General features: G+C 51.4%; 1 protein-coding gene across 1 annotated transcript in view; it reads right to left on the bottom strand.

Moving 5' to 3' along the window:
• The window catches only part of RBM20 (RNA binding motif protein 20), a 51,163-nt gene that overhangs the window by 8,294 nt on the left and 24,075 nt on the right, over window positions 1-18,794 (bottom strand). Inside the window, exons 7-11 of the mRNA XM_080822764.1 lie at window positions 17,438-17,517; window positions 15,034-15,703; window positions 8,460-8,564; window positions 6,691-7,351; window positions 4,997-5,131 (exon numbers count right to left, since the gene is read on the bottom strand). Coding sequence (XP_080678890.1) covers window positions 4,997-5,131; window positions 6,691-7,351; window positions 8,460-8,564; window positions 15,034-15,703; window positions 17,438-17,517 — 1,651 coding nt within the window. The remainder of the gene's footprint in view (window positions 1-4,996; window positions 5,132-6,690; window positions 7,352-8,459; window positions 8,565-15,033; window positions 15,704-17,437; window positions 17,518-18,794) is intronic.

An 18,794-nucleotide genomic window follows, 5' to 3' on the forward strand; every position in this document is an offset into this window, starting at 1 on the left:
GGAGACAGGAGCCAGGAGGCCTGCCCAAGGCCTGCTGTGACTGATTGCTCCTCTGTGGTTTGGGGCCTGGTTTTGGCAGCCTCCCCAGCCAGTTTTCTCTAACTGCCACGTAGCTCGCTGCCCTGCCCACACCAGCCCCCAGACGGGAGGGGGCCTCTTTTGGGCCTGCTGCCCAGAAAGAGGCCGTGGCCTTCCCCTCCTCACCTTCCTCCCACCCCCATGGCAAAGGACAGAAACGTGGCCCCTGCTCTGCCTGTGGGTGGCTGGCCGGCTCGCCCCTCCACCGTACACACAAGCCGGTGGCGAAGGAGCAGTAAGCAAGGCCCGCCTCGGTCCTCTGTTTCCACGGGACAGCTGTCTCCTGCTGCTGCTCTGTAGGGCGCAGATGCCCACACAAGACAAGATCAAGGAAACTGGGAAAGGAGAAGCACACCGGGAGGCCACAGGGAGCGGACGCAGGCCTGTGATCCGAGCTGCTCCCTCTATCCTGCCCCAGACCCTGTAGGAGGGGTTGGGGGGTGGTCCCAGAAAAGAAACCTTGGGGTTTCACTGCAGGCCCCCTGGTAAGGCCTCCAGCATCCCCTAGGTTTTCTAAGAGGCCTTCCAGCCCGTGTCCTGGGTCCCCAAGAAGGGGCACCACTGCCTCAGAAGCCACCCCAGAGCGTAAAGCAGGGCCCGAGCTGAGCTGGCAGCTGTGGGCCCTTCCAACCCAGCAGCACAGCGACTGGAACAAAGGTTTCCACTGCCAAAAAGAAAAAAAGGCTTGGAAGTGATGGTAGAGTGGAGAGAAAATGGAACGTAGAGTCCGAAAGATCTAGCTCTTTGACTTACACTGGGTGACCTTGGGCACCTTAGTTAAACTCTCTGAGTTTAGCTTCCTCATCCGTAAAATAGAAATAATACCACCACAAAGGGTGTTACGGGAAGCACCTATCATTTTGTCTGGTGCTCAAAAAATATTCGTTTCCTGCCGCACGCTAAACATTTCTCCACAGAGGCCTTCTTGGTCTCTAACCAGGCCACCTGGAGAACCCTGGCTCCGAAGGTGGGCAGCGACGCTTCCCTGCCCCTGCCTGCGCCCAGCGGCTGTCAGGCAGTACCAGGTGGTTACAAGCACCGAGGAGAGAGAAGTCTGAGGAAGATCCCCACGTGCCTGGCAACCCCTTCCCCCACCCAGCAACTGGGAGTTGCCATGGGCACCGCACAGCCAACAGCATCTCAGGAAGCCTCTGGAATGTGAGGGCCACAAGTGAAGCTATAGCGTCAAGAAAACTGTCACTGCCCCGACTCGTCTGGAGCCACTCAGTCCTCCCATTTTTCAGACTCTATTAAGCATGACAATTAAAGCTGTATTTGCTTTCTAATAATAGCTCCTGGGCCGGGTGATTATAAGTCCATCATCCTAGCAAAGCCTGCGCTGGGCGGAGGGGGAGCTTGCATTTTGCAGGCAATGCCCTTTGGTTCTGGAAGCGCAGACCTGGGCAGGCTCAGGCTGGCTGGGGTCACCCAGAACTGGCCTGAAACCTGTGGGCTGTGCCCTCTCTCCGTTCCCCATACCCCATGTCCACGCCAGTCCCCGAGCACTGGGACTTCACCTCCCTTTACTCTGGATCCTTGGCACTCCCCATTCACTTCCCTGCTCTCTGGAGGGACAAAGCCTGAAGGCTGTTCCTTTCCTCCCTAGAAGTCTCTTTAGGAGTGATGGATTCTGGAGCATAAGGGTCATGTGGCCCCAGTGAGAGGAAGAGGAGGGCTCAATGACTACTTCATGAATGAGTAGTAACAACATAGAACCCTCCTGCTAGAAGACACTAAGACCTCACAAGTATTCATTTCCTCCACAAACCAACTGTACGTGGTAAGGTTCTATTACAACCCTCCGCTATTGACGAAGAAAGTCAATAAATCAGGGAGAAGAGGTTAAAGAGGTGGCTTTTGTCCCTTAGCCAGCTGAGATTTAAACCTAGGGAATCAGATTCCATAGCCTGTGCTCATAACCGCTGCACAAAAATTGCCTTTCCTACATTGTGCTTCCTGAACTGGAGGAACAGGAGGGCAGAGTGGTCTCAGATTAGAAACCCTGAGCTCTGATTGGACTTGCTACGTGATCTTGGCTAGGTATCTGCACTTGTTTCTTCTGTCAAATGTGGAAAATGGTACCATATCCCCAGCCCCTAAGATCAGTAAGATAATGGGTCTCCAAGCTCATCAGAGACCGCATGCAATACAAAAGTACAAGCTGTTAGAGCCCCAAGCTGGAAACAACCCAACTGCCCATCAAGGGCTCAAAATAATTATGCTGAGTGAAAGAAGTCAGGCAAAACCGGTATATTCTGTATGATTCCCTTTGGTTTCAAACTCATATTTAGTGACAGAAAGCAGATCAGTGGTTCCCTGGGGACTGAGGTGTGGGGAGGGAGGAATTACAAAGGAGCATCAGGAAACTCGGGGGGTGATGAATGCATTCACTGGGTCACTGTGGGAATAGTCTCACAGGTGCACACATATGTCAAAACTGATCCACCGTACACTTTAAACATGCAACTTCATTAATATCAATTATACTTCATTAGAGCTGTTTTTAAAAAGCAGAATGAGATACCATTTCCCTAACAAGTTGGTAAAGATTCGAAACTGATGACGTCCAATGTTGGTAAGGAAGCAGAGAATGAGAAGTTCTGCTCTGGCACTGAAAACTGGTATAATCTTTTTGCAGTGCAATTTAGCAGCAATTATGAAAATGTGAAATGGAAATATACGTAACGCCACAACCCTCACCCCCCCGCTCCCAGCCTAGGACGCTGTTCTGCAGAAACCCTGGCACGCACACCAAGGTGACATGTGTTTGGAAGGCAGCAGAGCAGACAGGAAGCACAGTCCTATGAGTCAAACTACTGGGATTTGTATCCTGACTCCAATCTTTGCTAGTCATCAGCTTTGTAACCCTGCATCTCCGATTTCTAGCTTATAAAATAAGAATAAAAATATTACCTACCTCATAGGTGTTTTGAGGGAGTTAAAGAATGAAGTAAGCACTAGAAATGATAACTGCATGGTAAATGATAAACATAAAAGCTTAACTATTACAGCATTTTAGCCACGGGGAAAAAATTGAAAACATCCTAAATGTTTACCAGTAGAGAAATGGATAAGTAATTTACGGTACATCTTTTTGGATGGAATATTTGCAATGGTTAAGAAGAAAGCATTGTCTGTGTACTGAGGTGAAGAGGTCTCTGAGTCCCACTGTTAAATTAAAAAAGCAAATTGTAGAACATTCTGTGTATGGTGTGACCTAGTCTCCGTGGGTATGACTGCGACTACCTCTGGAGCTGGGGAGAAACTGGAGGGAAGAGATACAACATTTAACATTGACTTTACACGGCTCTTAGTTTTTACATTTGTCATAATAATCTATCACACTTTTTGGAATGAAAAACAGTTTTAAAAAAGACACAAACAACAAGGTGGTGGAACTTATTCCTAATTTTCGCTTGTGCGTTGTCACACAGATTCCAAGTTCTTGGACGCCAAGAGACCTGCGCTACATTTCCCCACTGCCCAGAGTGCCTCACATGGGGCACTCTATCTAGAAAGTGCTGCTCTATGAAAATGGAACTTTTGGAGGGCAGAAACAGTAAGAAATGTTTCAAAGGAGATGAAAAGAAAAAGAGAAACCCGATGGAAAGGGTGAGCCTCCATTTTGACCAGCCCCTCCCTGAGGAAGCAGACGTGTGGCCATAGGTTCTCACATAACCCGTCCTTCTCGTGCTTCCTTGGGACGCTTTCCCACATGATGCCTTCCTAGGCTCTCTCTAGTGGCTGCTACGGCTCCTTTGTCTCATTACTTTCTAACCTCTCAGAATCAAGGCAAAGACTCGAAGATGAAGTGGTGTGGGAGTCACTGAGTTGGTGGTGGTATCAGATGCTCCAAGGGCACTCGACTGAAGTAATTTCACTCCCCACCCTGAGATTCCAGTGAACTCTCCCCTTCGAAAATGTAGCCAAGTGATTCTATTATTAAGCTCCCTTCCCGCCCCCCCGCAGCACTTCCACTATTGAAAATTCCACTGCAGAATTGATCTGATCCAGTTCCATATAACAGGTGAAAAAAAAAACTAAGGCTCAGGAACCCCAACCTATCATTCCCTGTCAGGGCTCTGCATTTGCACATTGTCTGTGCAAGGCCCGAGCCACTCCCTTCTCGGTGCCTCCCACCAGCTGCACCTCTGGACTCCCGAGCTCCCTTCTGCCTCTGGCTGGGTTGTCTTCTCTAGCCAGGTGGGTTCTGTCAGTACCTTCCATTCCCAGGGCCTCCGAGAAAAGTATTTTTACATCTCTCTCTTTTTATTGACTTGTTAATAAAGGACTTGTAGTGACTGGACAAAACAAAACCCAAAATACATTCCTGGGTATGACTTGTCTGAGGTCATGCAGTCATCCAGTAAGTGAAACAGGAAGGAAAGGGGCCCAGGTCTCTCTCTGTTCGATGCTCCCTCTATCAAACAGAGAGTGTCTGCCCCAAGTGCAGTCTCACCAGCATCATCGCCTCAGAGCTGGTCTTTCAAAGAGAAAAAAATGTAGCATTGTCTTGGAAAGGGCTGGGGCAAAGAGGGTAGGGAAGCCAGTAGCAGAAGAAGTTCATTTCTATTGACTTTGGGTGGCCCCTGGAGGCCTCTGACCTCCGCTTGAATAAAGGCTGTTTGGTCAGGAATAAAGCATTCCCAAACAGGGAAATCGAGTCTCTTTTTGCTCCGGCTCCCAGGGCAGTACTGTTCAGGGCCCGGTGCCATGAGGTAATTGGTCTACTATCGGGAGACTGAAATTGCAAGAGACTTTAAAGATATGCACCATCCATAGAATGGTTATTACGCCCGACATTAAACACAACAACAAAATGACCAAAAAAGCTTTCTCGAGCTCTCAGATGTTCCCCTGGCTCTGTCGTTTCCTGGAGCTGAATGCTCAGGAAGGACTGCGTACGTACTTCACCTACCTAGAGGAATGCTAAGCTCACTGAACACATCCTCTGGTTCCCAGGAAGGCAGAGAGAGGGGCTGTTTGAGCTCCACTTCGGCGTGTTCCGGTGACCTCACGTCCAGAGATTTCATTTCCATGAACTTGGGGGTTTCTGCAAAACATGGGCCAAGGCAGAGAACTAAGGAAGCACAATGTACTTCAAAGACCCTCTCCTATTCTTGTACTGTGTGATCAGGAATGGTCCCTTGCACGGTTTAATAACATGAAGCTAGGGCGAGGACTGCTAATTAGAACCAAAATGCTGTAATTGAGAGTTTGTTCCACTGCCAAAAGAATGCCACACACACGAACCCTTGGCAGCTCTGCACCTTGGGTCCGTGGGGGGCTGGGCCGCTGCCTCCTTCGGCTGGGATGATCCCCGCCTTGCCCCCCACCTCACAAATCACTCCCTCTCTGCAGGCAGGAGGATTACCGGAGGGCAAACATTGTGCTGACGTCTCTAGGCTCAGAGGCTGGCACAAAAGGCAACGACACGTTCACCCCAAGCCTGTTGAGCAGTGTCATTAAATATGAACTCCAAACACTGGGTACGCTAATAAGCCATTAACACCAGTGCGTGTTGAGACCTATACGGCAAAAGAAAGGGGTTCAATCAGGGCAAGGTGAACATCTCGCTCTGTCTTTATTCCTGCCTTCGGCAGACACAGCCCAGGCCTCCCTCCGGGTTTCTCTGGCAACAGCGAGGCAGCTGCTCCCAGCAGTTTCCATGGAGACTCGCAGGTGAAAAACAGCTCAGGTCAGCCTGCCATGGAGGAGAGCCCGAGCCTCCAACTCCCCGACAGGCTCGTGCCGGCCACACGGCACTGGCCGGGAAGGTTTCTTTTTAAGCCTTTACTCAACGGTTTCTGCCCCCGACTCTGGTCCCCCTTCCTTCCACCTTCAGCACGCTGCAGGCTTTCTGTGACATGAAGCCCTCATTATTTTATTTTCACTCGCAGAACACTGAGGGCTGCTCCTCCTCCCCGCCCCGCCCCCCACGCCGTAGCCCTTGCTGGATCTTTGTTTCCACTTGGCAGAGAAGACACGGCTTAGCCTATTTTAAACTCTGTCTCTCATGATGTCATAGTGCCGGGCACCCACACAACGTCACCTGCAGCGGCGGCGGAGGACAGCCTGGGACAAGCCTCCTTCCCCCGTCAGGCCGTGGAGATGAGTGGGTCTATGGTGGGAGCAGCGGGAACGGGCCGCACCCCCCAGGACCCCTCGTTCTGCCCTCTGCCCGCTCGGTGCTCCCTTCTAGCCTTGCACACTCCTGCCCCCTCACCCGGGCCTCACAGGAGTGACAGCCTGGGTGGTCCGCCCTTGGGCAGGCTCGAGAGGCTGTCTACCGATCCAAGGAACCAGAGCCCCTTGGCCTGATAACGCGAAACTTTTGCTGATTTTAGTTGTCAGAGTCCATCTGGGCTCCCGTAAATTCAGGGAAGTCTATCCTGTCTGAGTCTGCTTCTCAGAAAACGTGTGGCCTCCTATCTGATTTCCTTTACACCATTTGCGGAAAAGCACTAACCGTTTAACCAGGACTTTGGAAGCTGGCTTTCTGCACCGGCTTGAACGCTCGTGTTTGTTCCAGCCTGCACACGCCCACATGCCTCCCTACGTGATCAGTGGTCCCATCAACCCAACCGCACAGGAGAAAGGGGAGGTAGTTACCCTGGGTCGACACTCCTTGGCAAGCCTGGCTTTGGAGGTCGGTGTCGGTGCGAGGGCTGGCTTTCCCCTCCAGGGGGCTGCCTTCACAAGCCCCATCTTCGGGGGTCCCCTTGGCCTTGCAGTCATCGAGAGGTGGGCTAGGCTGCCGGGCCCCCTCTTCTGCTGGCTTCGGGGAAGACATCTGCTGCAGTGGAGGGGCCAGACGCACATCGGAGCGCTCCCCTCCCTCTGCCTGCTTCTCGTAGCAATCTGAACCCTCCAGTGAGAGGCCTGTCTTACGTTCAGCTGGCTTCCGCTCAGCGTCCAGATTTAGGCCAGGCATTTCCACGTCCATGTCACTGGGACAGCTCGTGGAAGCAGAAGGCAGGTCTTTGGGTGTCTCGAGGCTGATTTCTGCGGCCCCGTTCCCTATGGGCTTCACTCCCTCGTTGGTGAAATCCTTGACTACGTCCAGGTCTAAGGTGGTCGTCACACAAGGACATATTTCTGGGCAGATTTTGTCCTTCTGGTCAATGGGCACAATTTCTTCCAGTTCTGGGATGTCTGGTTCCATAATGAAATCTTCCTCCTCCCCAACCTCGTCCACTGTAACCAGCTCCTCCATGTTGGTGGGATACCAGCTCTCCCCTTCTGCCTCGCTTCCGCTCTCCCACTCTTGCTCCTGAACAAACACGCAGAAGAAAGGTCACAGAGTGACGGAGGAGCAGGTCCTGGCATTCAACCAGAGGGCGTAAACCCTGACCACGGAGCCCCTCAAATCATGCAGATCCTGAGCACTCTGACTTCCGCCGGGGAACACCGACGGGGCGATCAGGAGGTGGGAACCACTCAAGCCCCGCATCACTGATTCATCCCTAGGATGAGGCTCAAACACAAGCCTTTAGAATCAGCTCTGAATGCTGAGTCTGCCATGTTTAAAATGGCACAGAGAATTTCAAACCCTGGTGTAATAATAGGTGCTCAAGAAACAGTTCTTGAATGAATGAATGATAAAGTTATCAACTCGAAATAAATCAACTGGCTGGGGCTATTTGCTTGCAGGAAGGGTACCACTAAATGAACTGTAGCAAAGTCCCCCCTCAAAACTGCCCCAAGCTCCCTTTCCCACAAGGGTGCAACTTCCATAGCCCCGCCTCGGGCTTGGCCCCTCCTGCAACTCTGTCATGTCCCCAGCAGCCAGATTTCAATCAGCTTCCTCACCAGCGATACTCATCTCTCCGCCTCTCCTGACCAGAAAGGCATAAAGCTGGCTGCGTTCCAAACACCGTCCTGTTTGCTGAGGCAACCACAGCACTGTAACTGGATTTTTTTTTTTTTTACTTTAATTAAGTAAAATAATCTTTACAAGCACAGTAGATGTTTTGTTAATGCCAGGGTCTGGGCATGCTGAGGTCAGGGCCCTAGCTTGAGCATCCGAAGCTCCCCTCTTCCACCAGCCCCTCCCAAGGGACCTATTTTGGGAGCCTGGCTCTGAAGCCTGAGTCTTTTTTGGGCTCATGTTTTCCTCTTACGAGTGCATCCAAGTTGCTGGAGACTGAGGCAGAGCCCAGGCAAGTAGTAAAGATCTTAATGAAGATCTGCAGAGATCCCAGGCAAAACCATTCTTCCAAGAAGGGCTGGCTCCATTCGTGGGATCCCAGGTGGGGTTTTGGCCGCAGCCCATGCAGCAAATGGGGCATCCCAGGGCAGGACCAGGACATCTGTGACGCAGGGCCCACGGGTCATCATGCAGATGGGGCTGTCCTGTTAGCACCTGGGACCACCTTTACCTTCTTTGTCCTTGGGTCTTCTGCATCTGAGGACTCCGTTTCTTTCTCCTGCCTGGCTGGTGATGAGGTGCTTTCTTCCACGCCCTCCTGTTCCTCTTTTCCAGCCTTACCAAAGAAGAACATAACAAACCAAATCAACGGTGAGCAGTGGCAGAGGAGAGAGGGAGCACCGAGAGAGAAAACAGTGCAGATAACGGTCCTCAGGAGTGTCTCAGAGGCGCCTCGTCCTTCATCCTCACCAAACCCCTTGGAGGCAGGTGCCTTGCCTTTTACAGATGAGGAAATGAAGGATCAGAGAGGTTAAGTAACTTGCTCAAGTCACACAGACAAGTGGAGGCACCGAAATGTCTCAAGGGTTGGACTGACGTCTTTAGTGCAGCAGAAATCTCTGGCAAACTGGGTGTTTTCACAGTTGTGAAACCTACAGGCAGGGAGGGCCAGTAAAGGGACCAAGGGTAAACTGGCCCTGGGGCTGACAACCATTGTGGTGACATCTCCCCCTCAAAAGATCTGTTTTGGCCATAAAAATCACACCCAGGCCACTTACAGGTAGGAAGGGGGTTGTCAGCCAACCAGTGTCCCCCTCAACCTTTTTTCTGTCCTCTCTCTGACCTAGAGCTATAGCCCCAATTAGCAACCCCCTCCCTTCTTCCTTCCTTCTGTTCTCTCCCTCAGATTCAGTCCCTCATGAGAGTTAGTGCTCCTGTCTGAGAAACTAAACAACTGAAAGCAGGTGTTTGGTTTGGGAATTAAGGTCTCTGACCATCCTCGAGAACAGGGGTCAGCAAACTCTCATCCTCAAGCCAATCCGAACCAGTGCCTCTTTTGATATAATCTGTGAATTAACAAGGCTTCCAAATTTTAAATAGTTGCATTTTAAACGATTACATCAGTGCCCACATAGTACCCTCACTTCGGCTTCTGGCCCACATAGCCTAAAATATTTATGGTCTGGGGTTTTGTAGGAAAAGTTTGCCAACCCCCATTTTAGAAGTTTTTGGAGAATATTCTCCCATGACTTCAACTTTGGCCCCCAGATCAGTGACTCTCCCTGGACTTTCTCGAGGGTATGTTGCATTTTCTTGACAATTTTGGCTGAGGTTCTAAGTAATGACTCAAGTTCTGATTTCTTCTGAACAGACACACCTCTCTGGAGTTGACAAGGAGCCAGCTGGGGCAGGAGCTCAGGGCTGACTGGTTTAACCAGTTATGGTCAGACAGGGGAAGAGAGTTGAAATCCTTCTGTCCTTGCTCTTTGTGGCATTTGGAGCAAAAGAGTCCACTGCATGCTCTGCTCCAGTCTTCTAAGCTAACCTAAGCGCAAAGCACTTCCAAAATGTCTTTTTAGCCATCAGAACCCATAGCATCTACCAACAGGAGATCTCTTTATTTTATCTCCCTGAATAAGCTATCTACGGTCCTCTCTTGTCCAAGTAAGTAATCCTCACCCTCCCCAAGCAATTCCTACAGCCACACTCCTACATCAACACAATAGAGACCTCCTTGCCACAGTTCAAGCTGGGAGAGGCAGGACAGCCTGGCTGGCTGGAAGCACCTTGCCAGTTGGATCCCGGTGCTTCCTCTCTGCAGACAAAGGAAATGCAGCAGTGCCTTCAGTGCACCCTGTGCCCTGGGATCATGTGAGAGTAGCAGCTTAAGGCAAACCAACAAAAGCAACAATGTACCCAGCTGCCCACACCAGCTCACAGACTAAGATATTAGGTCCCAACTATTGCCTTCAGTGCACCCTGTGCCCTGGGGATCATATGAGAGTAGCAGCTTAAGGCAAACCAACAAAAGCAACAATGCACCCAGCTGCCCACACCAGCTCACAGACTAAGATATTAGGTCCCAACTATTACAAGCAGAGATCCACCGCCACAGGGATAGGACTACCAGTAAGCCACCTCTTAACTGTTCTCCCCCTTCTCCTCTGTAGCCTCCTCCCAAGTCTATTCTCCCCAAGGTGATCAAGAATGATCACTCAACAATGCAAAAATGATCATAACCTCACTGTACCTTCTTGCTTAAATATTTCATTTGTTTCCCCTTGCACTTGGGATGAAGACAAATCCATAACCTGCCTACAAGGCCTTGCATGATATGACACATTGACAAACAAGATATACCTCCCACCATTCTAACCCTGGCTGTCTCTGTTCCAACACACTGGCCTCCAGCCACAGGGCCTTTGCACATGTTGTTCTGCTTTCCTTCCTTTTCTTTCTTTCTTTTTTTTTTTTTTAAGATTTTATTTATTTATTTATTTGACACAGAGAGAGAGATCACAAGTAGACAGAGAGGCACACAGAGGGGGAGGAGGGAGCAGGCTCCCCACTAAGCAGAGAGCCCGATGCAGGGCTTGATCCCAGGACCCTGAGATCATGACCTGAGCTGAAGCCAGAGTCTTAATGCACTGAGCCACCCAGGTGCCCCTCTCCTTCCTTTTCACTCAGTGAAACGCACCATTCCTTCAAATCTCAACAGTCACATCCTAACCCAGGTAGGCCTCTGATCTGTCACAGCCATATACCTCCATTGCCTTCTTAGCACTCAACACACATGCTCCTCTACTCATATAAGGAATTGATTAGTAGTCTTTCCACTAGACCTGAGGTCCATGAGATCAGGGGTCATTTCAGCTTTCACTCAGAACTGCAGCCCCAGTGCTAGGCGCTCTGTGGACATTAGTCTATAAAAGAGAGGAGACCTGAAGGCTTAAAGGAGGTGGGGGGTAGAATAGTTAACTAGGGTCACACTTGCCTCGCATGCTTGAGTCTCTGTCTAGGCTCTGAACTCAGAATGAATAGTTCTTCTATTTCTCCCCCCATGGACTTTTTATACTGGGGGCTGCATTCTAGGGACCCCTGGGCTCCACCTGGTCCACAGACATGTTTTGGCCTCTACAACTTCTAAAATGTAGGAAATTTCATAGATATCTGGACTTTGGTGCTGCTCCTCCAGAAATGGGGGATCTAACAGCACAGGACATGCAGTCCCGAATGGCGGCCATAAAATGGAGCTGAGCAGTGGCTAACTGCCCCCAACAGACAGGTCCCTCCTCCCTGGACTGCCACAGCCCTCTGTCTCCATGTTGGCTTCACTCCTATTACCTGGTCCATATCCCCTGCCTGGCTTCCCTTCTCCGAGCATCTGGGTCTGTAACCCTCGACCGCCCTTCTTTCCTGTGTTCACTGTACTCCGTGACTTGATTTCTTTCATCCTCTCTGCGGTCTGTGGTCCAGGCTGGGTCCCACGGGTGGACCTGGCCCCAACACCGAGGAGCACACACACCGGCCTCTTCAGCACAGCAGCTTTCTCCAGAGATCTTGGAAGTTTCACATGAGCACAAGCTCATTAAGTCCTGCGACTGCCTCATGATCACACTCATTTCACAAATGAGAAAACTGAGGCAGAGAAGAACAGGGTGTGACCTGGTTCTCAGAAGCCAGACCTGTCTCCAGGGTCTGGGTTCAGTCATTCCTTCCTTCCTTCAGCAAATACTTACTGAACACCTGTTCTGAGTCAAGGCCTCATCTGAGGGTTTGGGGACATAGCAGTGAGCACTGCAGACAAAAATTCCTGCCCTCTGGAGGTTCCATCTGGGGGGAGGAAGAGGTAGACACTAAATAAAGACAGACATCAGGGGATAGGTTGGACCTAGGAAAAGTGCTCAGGAAAGGAGGGGAAGCAGGCTGGGACATCGTGGTTTTACGTAGTGGTATTCCTGGCCAGAAATACACTTGGAGAGAGTGTGGCAACAAGCGAACACAAAGGAGGGGAGGAGGGAGCCCCATGGACTTCGGGGGGGGGCGGGGCGCCAAGGCAGGTGAACACATGTAAAGGCCCTTGTGGTGGGAGGTGCCCAGTATATTAGGAGAAAGGCAAGGACACTGCTGCCTTCCAGCTCCAAGTTTAGTCATTGCCATCATCTAATTCCTGGGGCAGCCCTGGGGGGCTGGGGTTGTTTTCAAGATTGTGATATACAGTTTGAGGTCAGTGAGGAAGACTTGGTTCTGCTGATATTCCTCCAACTGGTGCTGGGCTTCCTGGCTCTGAACCCACTGAAGCAATCCGTTGGGGACCCCAGCAAGTCCCTACTGACCCCACCCTGGGGCTACTAGAGGCAGAACCAGCCAGAGAGACAGAACATGGGGAAACCCATGGGGTTTTCTGGGCATCTGTTTTTGCAAAAGGGCTCGGGGCACGACCCACAGTATGTGTCACCTGAAAAGGGCCAAGCGATGAAAGCGGGTAGGTCAAACAGTGGGAGCAGTCAGCTCACGGAAGAAGGGCGGCAGAAGTGGGGGTGCACTGGGAGGGGGCAGCTCCACCCCTCTGCCATGGGGACACAGGTTTCTAGGCTGCTGGCGTGTGGCTGAGGTCTAGGCTGAAACTCCTGCCCAAGGGGCTGTTGCTTTCTGTCCCTCTGAGCCTCTTCCTAAGGCACTGACTCATCACTAGCTCCTTCGATCCCTCGAAGCATAGACACGCTTCTTAAAAACATCCTCTGGGGTGCCTGGGTGGCTCATTCGATTAAGCATCTGCCTTCAGCTCAGGTCATGAGCCCAGAGTCCTGGGATCGAGTTCTGCATCGGGCTCCCTGCTCAGTGGAGAGCCTGCTTCTCCCTTTCCCTCTGCCTGCTGCTCTGCCTACTTGTGCTCTATATCTCTCTATCAAATAAACAAATAAAATCTAAAAAAAAAAAAAAATCCTCGGATTCAGAGGTCCTCAAGATTCGATTCAAATTCTCAGGGAGGCACACGAGGGCCTTCTGCCCAGGTCCCTAATCTCATCTCCTGAGCTCTCCCTGCTATGCCAGTCAGAAGAAACTGTGGCAGACTTTGAGCTGGGCAAAAAGACAACAGGGTGATCTTTCCATGGAATGCTGGGCAGTTTGTTGTCTAGCAGACTCCCTCCAGGAGGTCCCATGGGAGTCTTCACCTTTTGTTATCGTGAGCTGAAGTCTTTTACAGCCCTGTAAATTGCAGAAGACTGAGTGTAGGGCAAACGATTCTCGTTCATAGAGATGCAAAGGAATTTTATCTGGCGGAGATGCCACTGGCTTCCCATGCCCATGGAAGAGGCCAGTTTTTGATCTGTTAGCAAATTCACTTCTGCGTTCCCGAGCACCTCTCCGTGTTGCCAGCTTTCTGGATTCTCCTCTAGACCAGCGTTTACATCTTGCCGGCACCCTCATTAATTCGCGAGTTAAATAACATCTTTTACAAGTATTCATTTTATGTTTGCACAAGAGCATGATTTTACTTCTTAAAGACATTATTCTTTAAGATGCCCTAAAGATGCAGCCACACCGAGTATTTGCAGGCTCTTGGAAACAGTCTTCCTTTCTTACTTTTGCCCTCACTGCTTCCCACATTGCTCTTTTCCCCAAGCCCAGCTCACACATCACCTCTGTGCAGCTTTCCCTGTCCCTGCGCAGAGGAAATCCCCCTGGAGCAGCTCATCCGCTGCTCTGCTCCGGCACGGGCACCACTGAATGTCAATCATTTTTGTAGCTCTCCTTCCACCATGAGACCTTGGTCTTTGCCACAGCATGGACCCTGCCCCATTCACCTCTGGACGCCCCATGCCTAGCACACTGCCCAGCCAAGTGGCCAAGTGCATGGAGGAGTAAAGGCAGAAGTGGACAAACGTGTGACTCTTCAGTGTCCCTGGAGTCGAGAACTGGGCTCTTATTTCGACTTTGTCCCTGTCACTAAGTCCTGGGTCAGGCTAGGAAATACGCATGTAGGATTTTTAAAGCTGGGTTCTTTATGCAGACGCACCGTGCTCCCCAACCTCTATCCCGCTCCTACCTAAACGTATATGGTTTGGGCAAGAAGGAAGTGTAAGCCCAGTGAGAGGGTGAATTTTGTACCGTGATCCTCACGACCCGCCGTGTGAACTGCAGCTAGGCAGTATGTTACAAGCCCTTTCAGACGCGTGGATGAAGGGGGCCAGCCAACGGCCGAGCATTTTTATTACAGTGGAAATAAAGCTCTGGACAGTGTCCAGAGCAGCACACCAAGCTCTGGGCACCCAGGGTGAGTTCGTGGGTGGTGGCTGCTTCTCTTTACCACCTCTCATCAAACCCCAGGGTCAGCGGATGCTTTGGGCAGGAGAAAGGACGGAGCAGACCAAAGGTCTCACCTCCCTGGGCGGAGTGCGGTGGTGCAAACACTGCGGGACCCCGCCGCCCCGGACACACACAGGACCACAAAAGGCCTTTGCGACACATTACTGCCTAAATTCCAGCCAAGGCAGCAGCGTGCCGAGGGATTTGGAGCCCTAGCGCTCTGCTGTTTGCAGACTGTGTGGCCAACTAACTTAGGCTCTCTGCGCCTCAATTCCCTCATCTATAGCCATAATCGTATTATTACCCATATTAACTCACCACGGTTGCTGTGAAGATTAAATACCTTGATTGAGATAAGGTGCTTGGTTCAGTGCCTGGCACAGGGTCAACCTTCAGTAAGTGCTTTATTCGATAAAAGTGCACCATCATTATGTTAACATTGCCCTGCCCGGGAACCTGCCTCTCCTTACCTGGGGGAGAGAGTGCATCATTACCTCATTCCCCGCCATCCTGCTTTCTCTTCTATCACCAGCTCCTTCTGGGTCTCTGTCGGGTCTCTTGGTTCTGTTCTTCTCACTCGGCTTCGACCTGGTGCTCTCAGGGGCGCCGCTGACCTTCGGCTCCAGCCCGTCTTCCTTGCCTGAGTCCTCGGGGTGGGGGTGTCTGCTCTCCCGCAGTCTGGCCTCCTCCCTCCTCCTGGACCTCCCGGGAGCATCCTGCTGCTGCTTTACGTACTTGTCCGACTTTCCCTTGGGCTCCTTCCGGTAGTAGCCCTCTTCTCGGCTTTTGTAGCCCGAGGCAGAGTGCAGCAGGCTGGGGGACCCCGGCCTCAGGTGCTTTTCTCGGTGGCCCCTCCCTCCTTCGAGCCGCTCCTCTAACTCGGCTTTGTCCAGTTGCCAGGGGTAGTGTTTGCGATCGTGCGTCCACATGTCTGCCCTGTCCCTCTTGTCCTCCCCGTTCTCCCTCCAGGGGCCCGGGTCTCGCTCTTCCTCCCTCCTGGCATAGGGCGAGTGCTCCCATGAGTCCCTGCTGTTGCCCCAGTCGGCCCGGGTGGGGCCCAGAGGGCTGTGGGAAGAGCTGCAGGAGGTGAAGCTTGGAGTGTGGGACCTCGGGGACAGTGACCGGCTCACGGGACTGCGAGACCGTGGCCTTTCTGGGCCGTATCTGTTAGGGAGCAAAGGAGTGGGTTTTAGAATCTGCACATCCCCGGCCCCCATACACAGACACACCGCACACATAATCCCATAACACCTGTAGCCATATGCTCTTCACCACAGCTGTACAGAAGACACAGAGTGCTACAGGAGAAAGCTTTTCCTCCTCTGGGCTTCTAGGAGGACGGATTTTCCCTAAGGACAGTCCTGGCCATCTCTGTCCCTCTACTCATTCTGCTCCTGGGAACTGGCATAAATAATTGGACTGGTTTGGCTCCACTCCATCTCTGTTCCTCTTGGAAGGAAGCTAGGCTCAGGGGGTGGGCAACGCTCCTCCTGGGGTGTGGGGAGATTGCCCCGGTCCAGCCTGGTGGGCAAGGCTGCCTGACCCTGGGGTTCAATGGTCCAGCCTCTTGACTACAAGACCAAAGCCACAACCCACCTGGTCTCTACTGTAATGGCAGCCTCTTGGCCGCCATTTGTCTTGTTTACTTCTCATCTCAGTTTGTTCAGATCCTAGGCATGGTAGAAGGATGCTAATTACTGGGGGGACGAGAGTGAGGAGGCCGGGCTCAGAGATCCTAAACCAAAGAACGAGGAAGGCATGTTAGGGTTGGAGGTTCGGAACCTCAGAGCTCCGACCTGCTCGTGTTTCAGATGAAGAAACTGAATCCCAGAAAAGGACCTCAATCTGCCTAAGATTTAGAGCAAGACCTCATAGTTCCTCCTGACAGTTCACCACGGAGCGGCAAGCCGCAGGGTATGGCTTTATATGTATCTTTTTAAAAAACTCAAACAACCATTAAAAAAAAAAAATCCCAAATAAATGGAAATCCCAAATCCAAGCAGCTACATAGAAAGATACACAAACATATGAACACACACTCTCTCTTTCCCTCTCTCTCTTTCTGAAGGTTGTTTGGTTATTAAGAAGATCTACTTAATCGTATATATGTCCTTTATTCTAAAAGAACAGGCGATTTTCATTTGGTTCCCAAATACAGGAAACCCATGCAGCCCTGACTGACCAGGGGATACCCATACGTGGCTCACTGGGACAGGCTGCCTTGACCAGCCTCGGGGAATCAGCCTGGACTCTGCCCTGGGCAGTGACGTTAGAGCGCCACCTGTGGCAGCAGTGGGTAAGAACCACAGATTGTGCTCTACCCCGCTCTCCATAGAGATGGGATCTTTGTAGGGCAGCAACAGTGGGAAACTTGTAGCCCCCTCCTGGTATGGTCACAATTTCAGTCAGAAGAAATAAGTTTGAAAACTGAATGCATTCCATGTTCAGAGGAAGTGACTGGTCAAGTCCCTACTTTTTTGGGGCGGGGGGGGCGGTTTCACCTACGTTCCTTTTCTTACATCTACATTCACCCCATGACAAATCAACAGGTGGCTATAAAAGGAACACACACACACACACACACACACACACCTACTTTCAGACTGTTTTAGCAGGAGTGTACACTTGCCCCAAAGGGCCAAATATCAACAGAACCCCTCCTCTATATATTCCCCCCCAATGAGAGGAAGTCTACCATTTTGCATTTTCCTGAGGCTTACCCTGAGCAGCACTGATGCCTTCCATCAGGCACGTGGAAAAGTAGGGCCCTAAAAAGGCTGATGGACAGGGCAGGGGCAAGGGCAGGACACAGTGTGACTGAATAACCCCTACAAATAAGAGACAGGAGAGCATCCAGCTGCCCAGAATCCGCCCTGATGCCCAGGGCTGAGGCCTCACCTGTCTGCTTCCCGGAACATGTCCCTCTCCCTCTGGGAATGCATGTCCTGGATGATGGCAGCCACAGTTTTCCCAGGTTTCTAGGCAAAGTCAAAGAGGTCATCATCAGACCAGAGTTGGCCATGCAGACGCCAAAGAGAAGCAACGAGGACTCGGGTGCACGGTCCAGTCCACCCAAGGGGAACAAAGTACCTTCTAAGAGGAAGAAAAGGTTTAATCCAGGGCATGAGGAGTGAGAGCATGATGCTGAATGGAGCGGCCCTTATATTTTGGGTACCTCTTTATCACAGAACACTGCGAACATACACAAAAGCACAGAGAATGGTATTTTGAACCACCATGCTCCATTTCCATTGTCAACAATTCTGACCAATCTGTAGTTCATCTGTACCCCCACCCATTTCCCCACCCCACAGAATACTCTGAAGCAAATTCCAGCCGTAGATCTTTTCACCCATCCTATGAAGACACTGACGTGGCTCAATAACCCCACAGGGGGACCATCCACGGCGCTCATGGTCAATGCATCTTGCTGCTTTCAGACAAGGGTGAGAGTCCAAGCCCCAGACTGCCCAAGGGAAGCGCTGGCATCCTGGAGCGATGCCCCTGGACTTGAGGATCTCAACCCAGGAAGAACAGCTTAGCTCCGCCTCCAGCTGGCAGGGTGATCTGGGGTCAAGGCTTGCTGTCTGTGGGAGACTCCCTCTCTCCACCTATAAAGGTGAGATAATGAGGTCCATCTGGCATCCACCAGCAGCCTCGAGGCATGGCAGCATGGCGGGCTACGCTGATAAAAGTCACAGGTGCTTAGCCTACATAAAAGGAGCTGTGGGAAGGTTTCCTCTGACCCTTCTGTGGCTGTTTTCCATGTCTCAAAAGTCCCAGGAAGATGCTGAAACCTTCCTTATGAACCCTGAACCTGTCACAGCCAGGCCCTGTCACAGCAGCCCTGACGCTTCTCAACATTACTGTGCTTTCCGGGGTCTTAGTCCCTTCTCAGCCGACTCCTTCCTCCTGGACACCCTCTCTGTTGAGCTGATTCACCGCAGCCTTCAAGGCCTACTCGGCAACCGTTCCCTCCTTTACACAAGCCAGTCACACTGCCTTTTGCCACTGAACTTCTAGGAGCTCCATACTGATGCACTCATGTTTAAGTCTTGTATAATTTCCAGAGGAATAGCTTGTCTCTTCAGTTACACAGCAAACTCGCCAGCCCTCAGTACCATGTCTTATCTGGAGAAAACCCTCAGTCACCATTTGCTGATTGAACCTACCTGAGAGCACCATGGAATGTACCCAAGAATGCTTCTCAGGGCCGGAGACACTCTCTGTGGCTGGGAGGCTGACAAGACCAGTG

Source organism: Martes martes (assembly GCF_963455335.1).
Source record: "Martes martes genome assembly, chromosome: 14".
NCBI lineage: Eukaryota > Metazoa > Chordata > Mammalia > Carnivora > Mustelidae > Martes > Martes martes.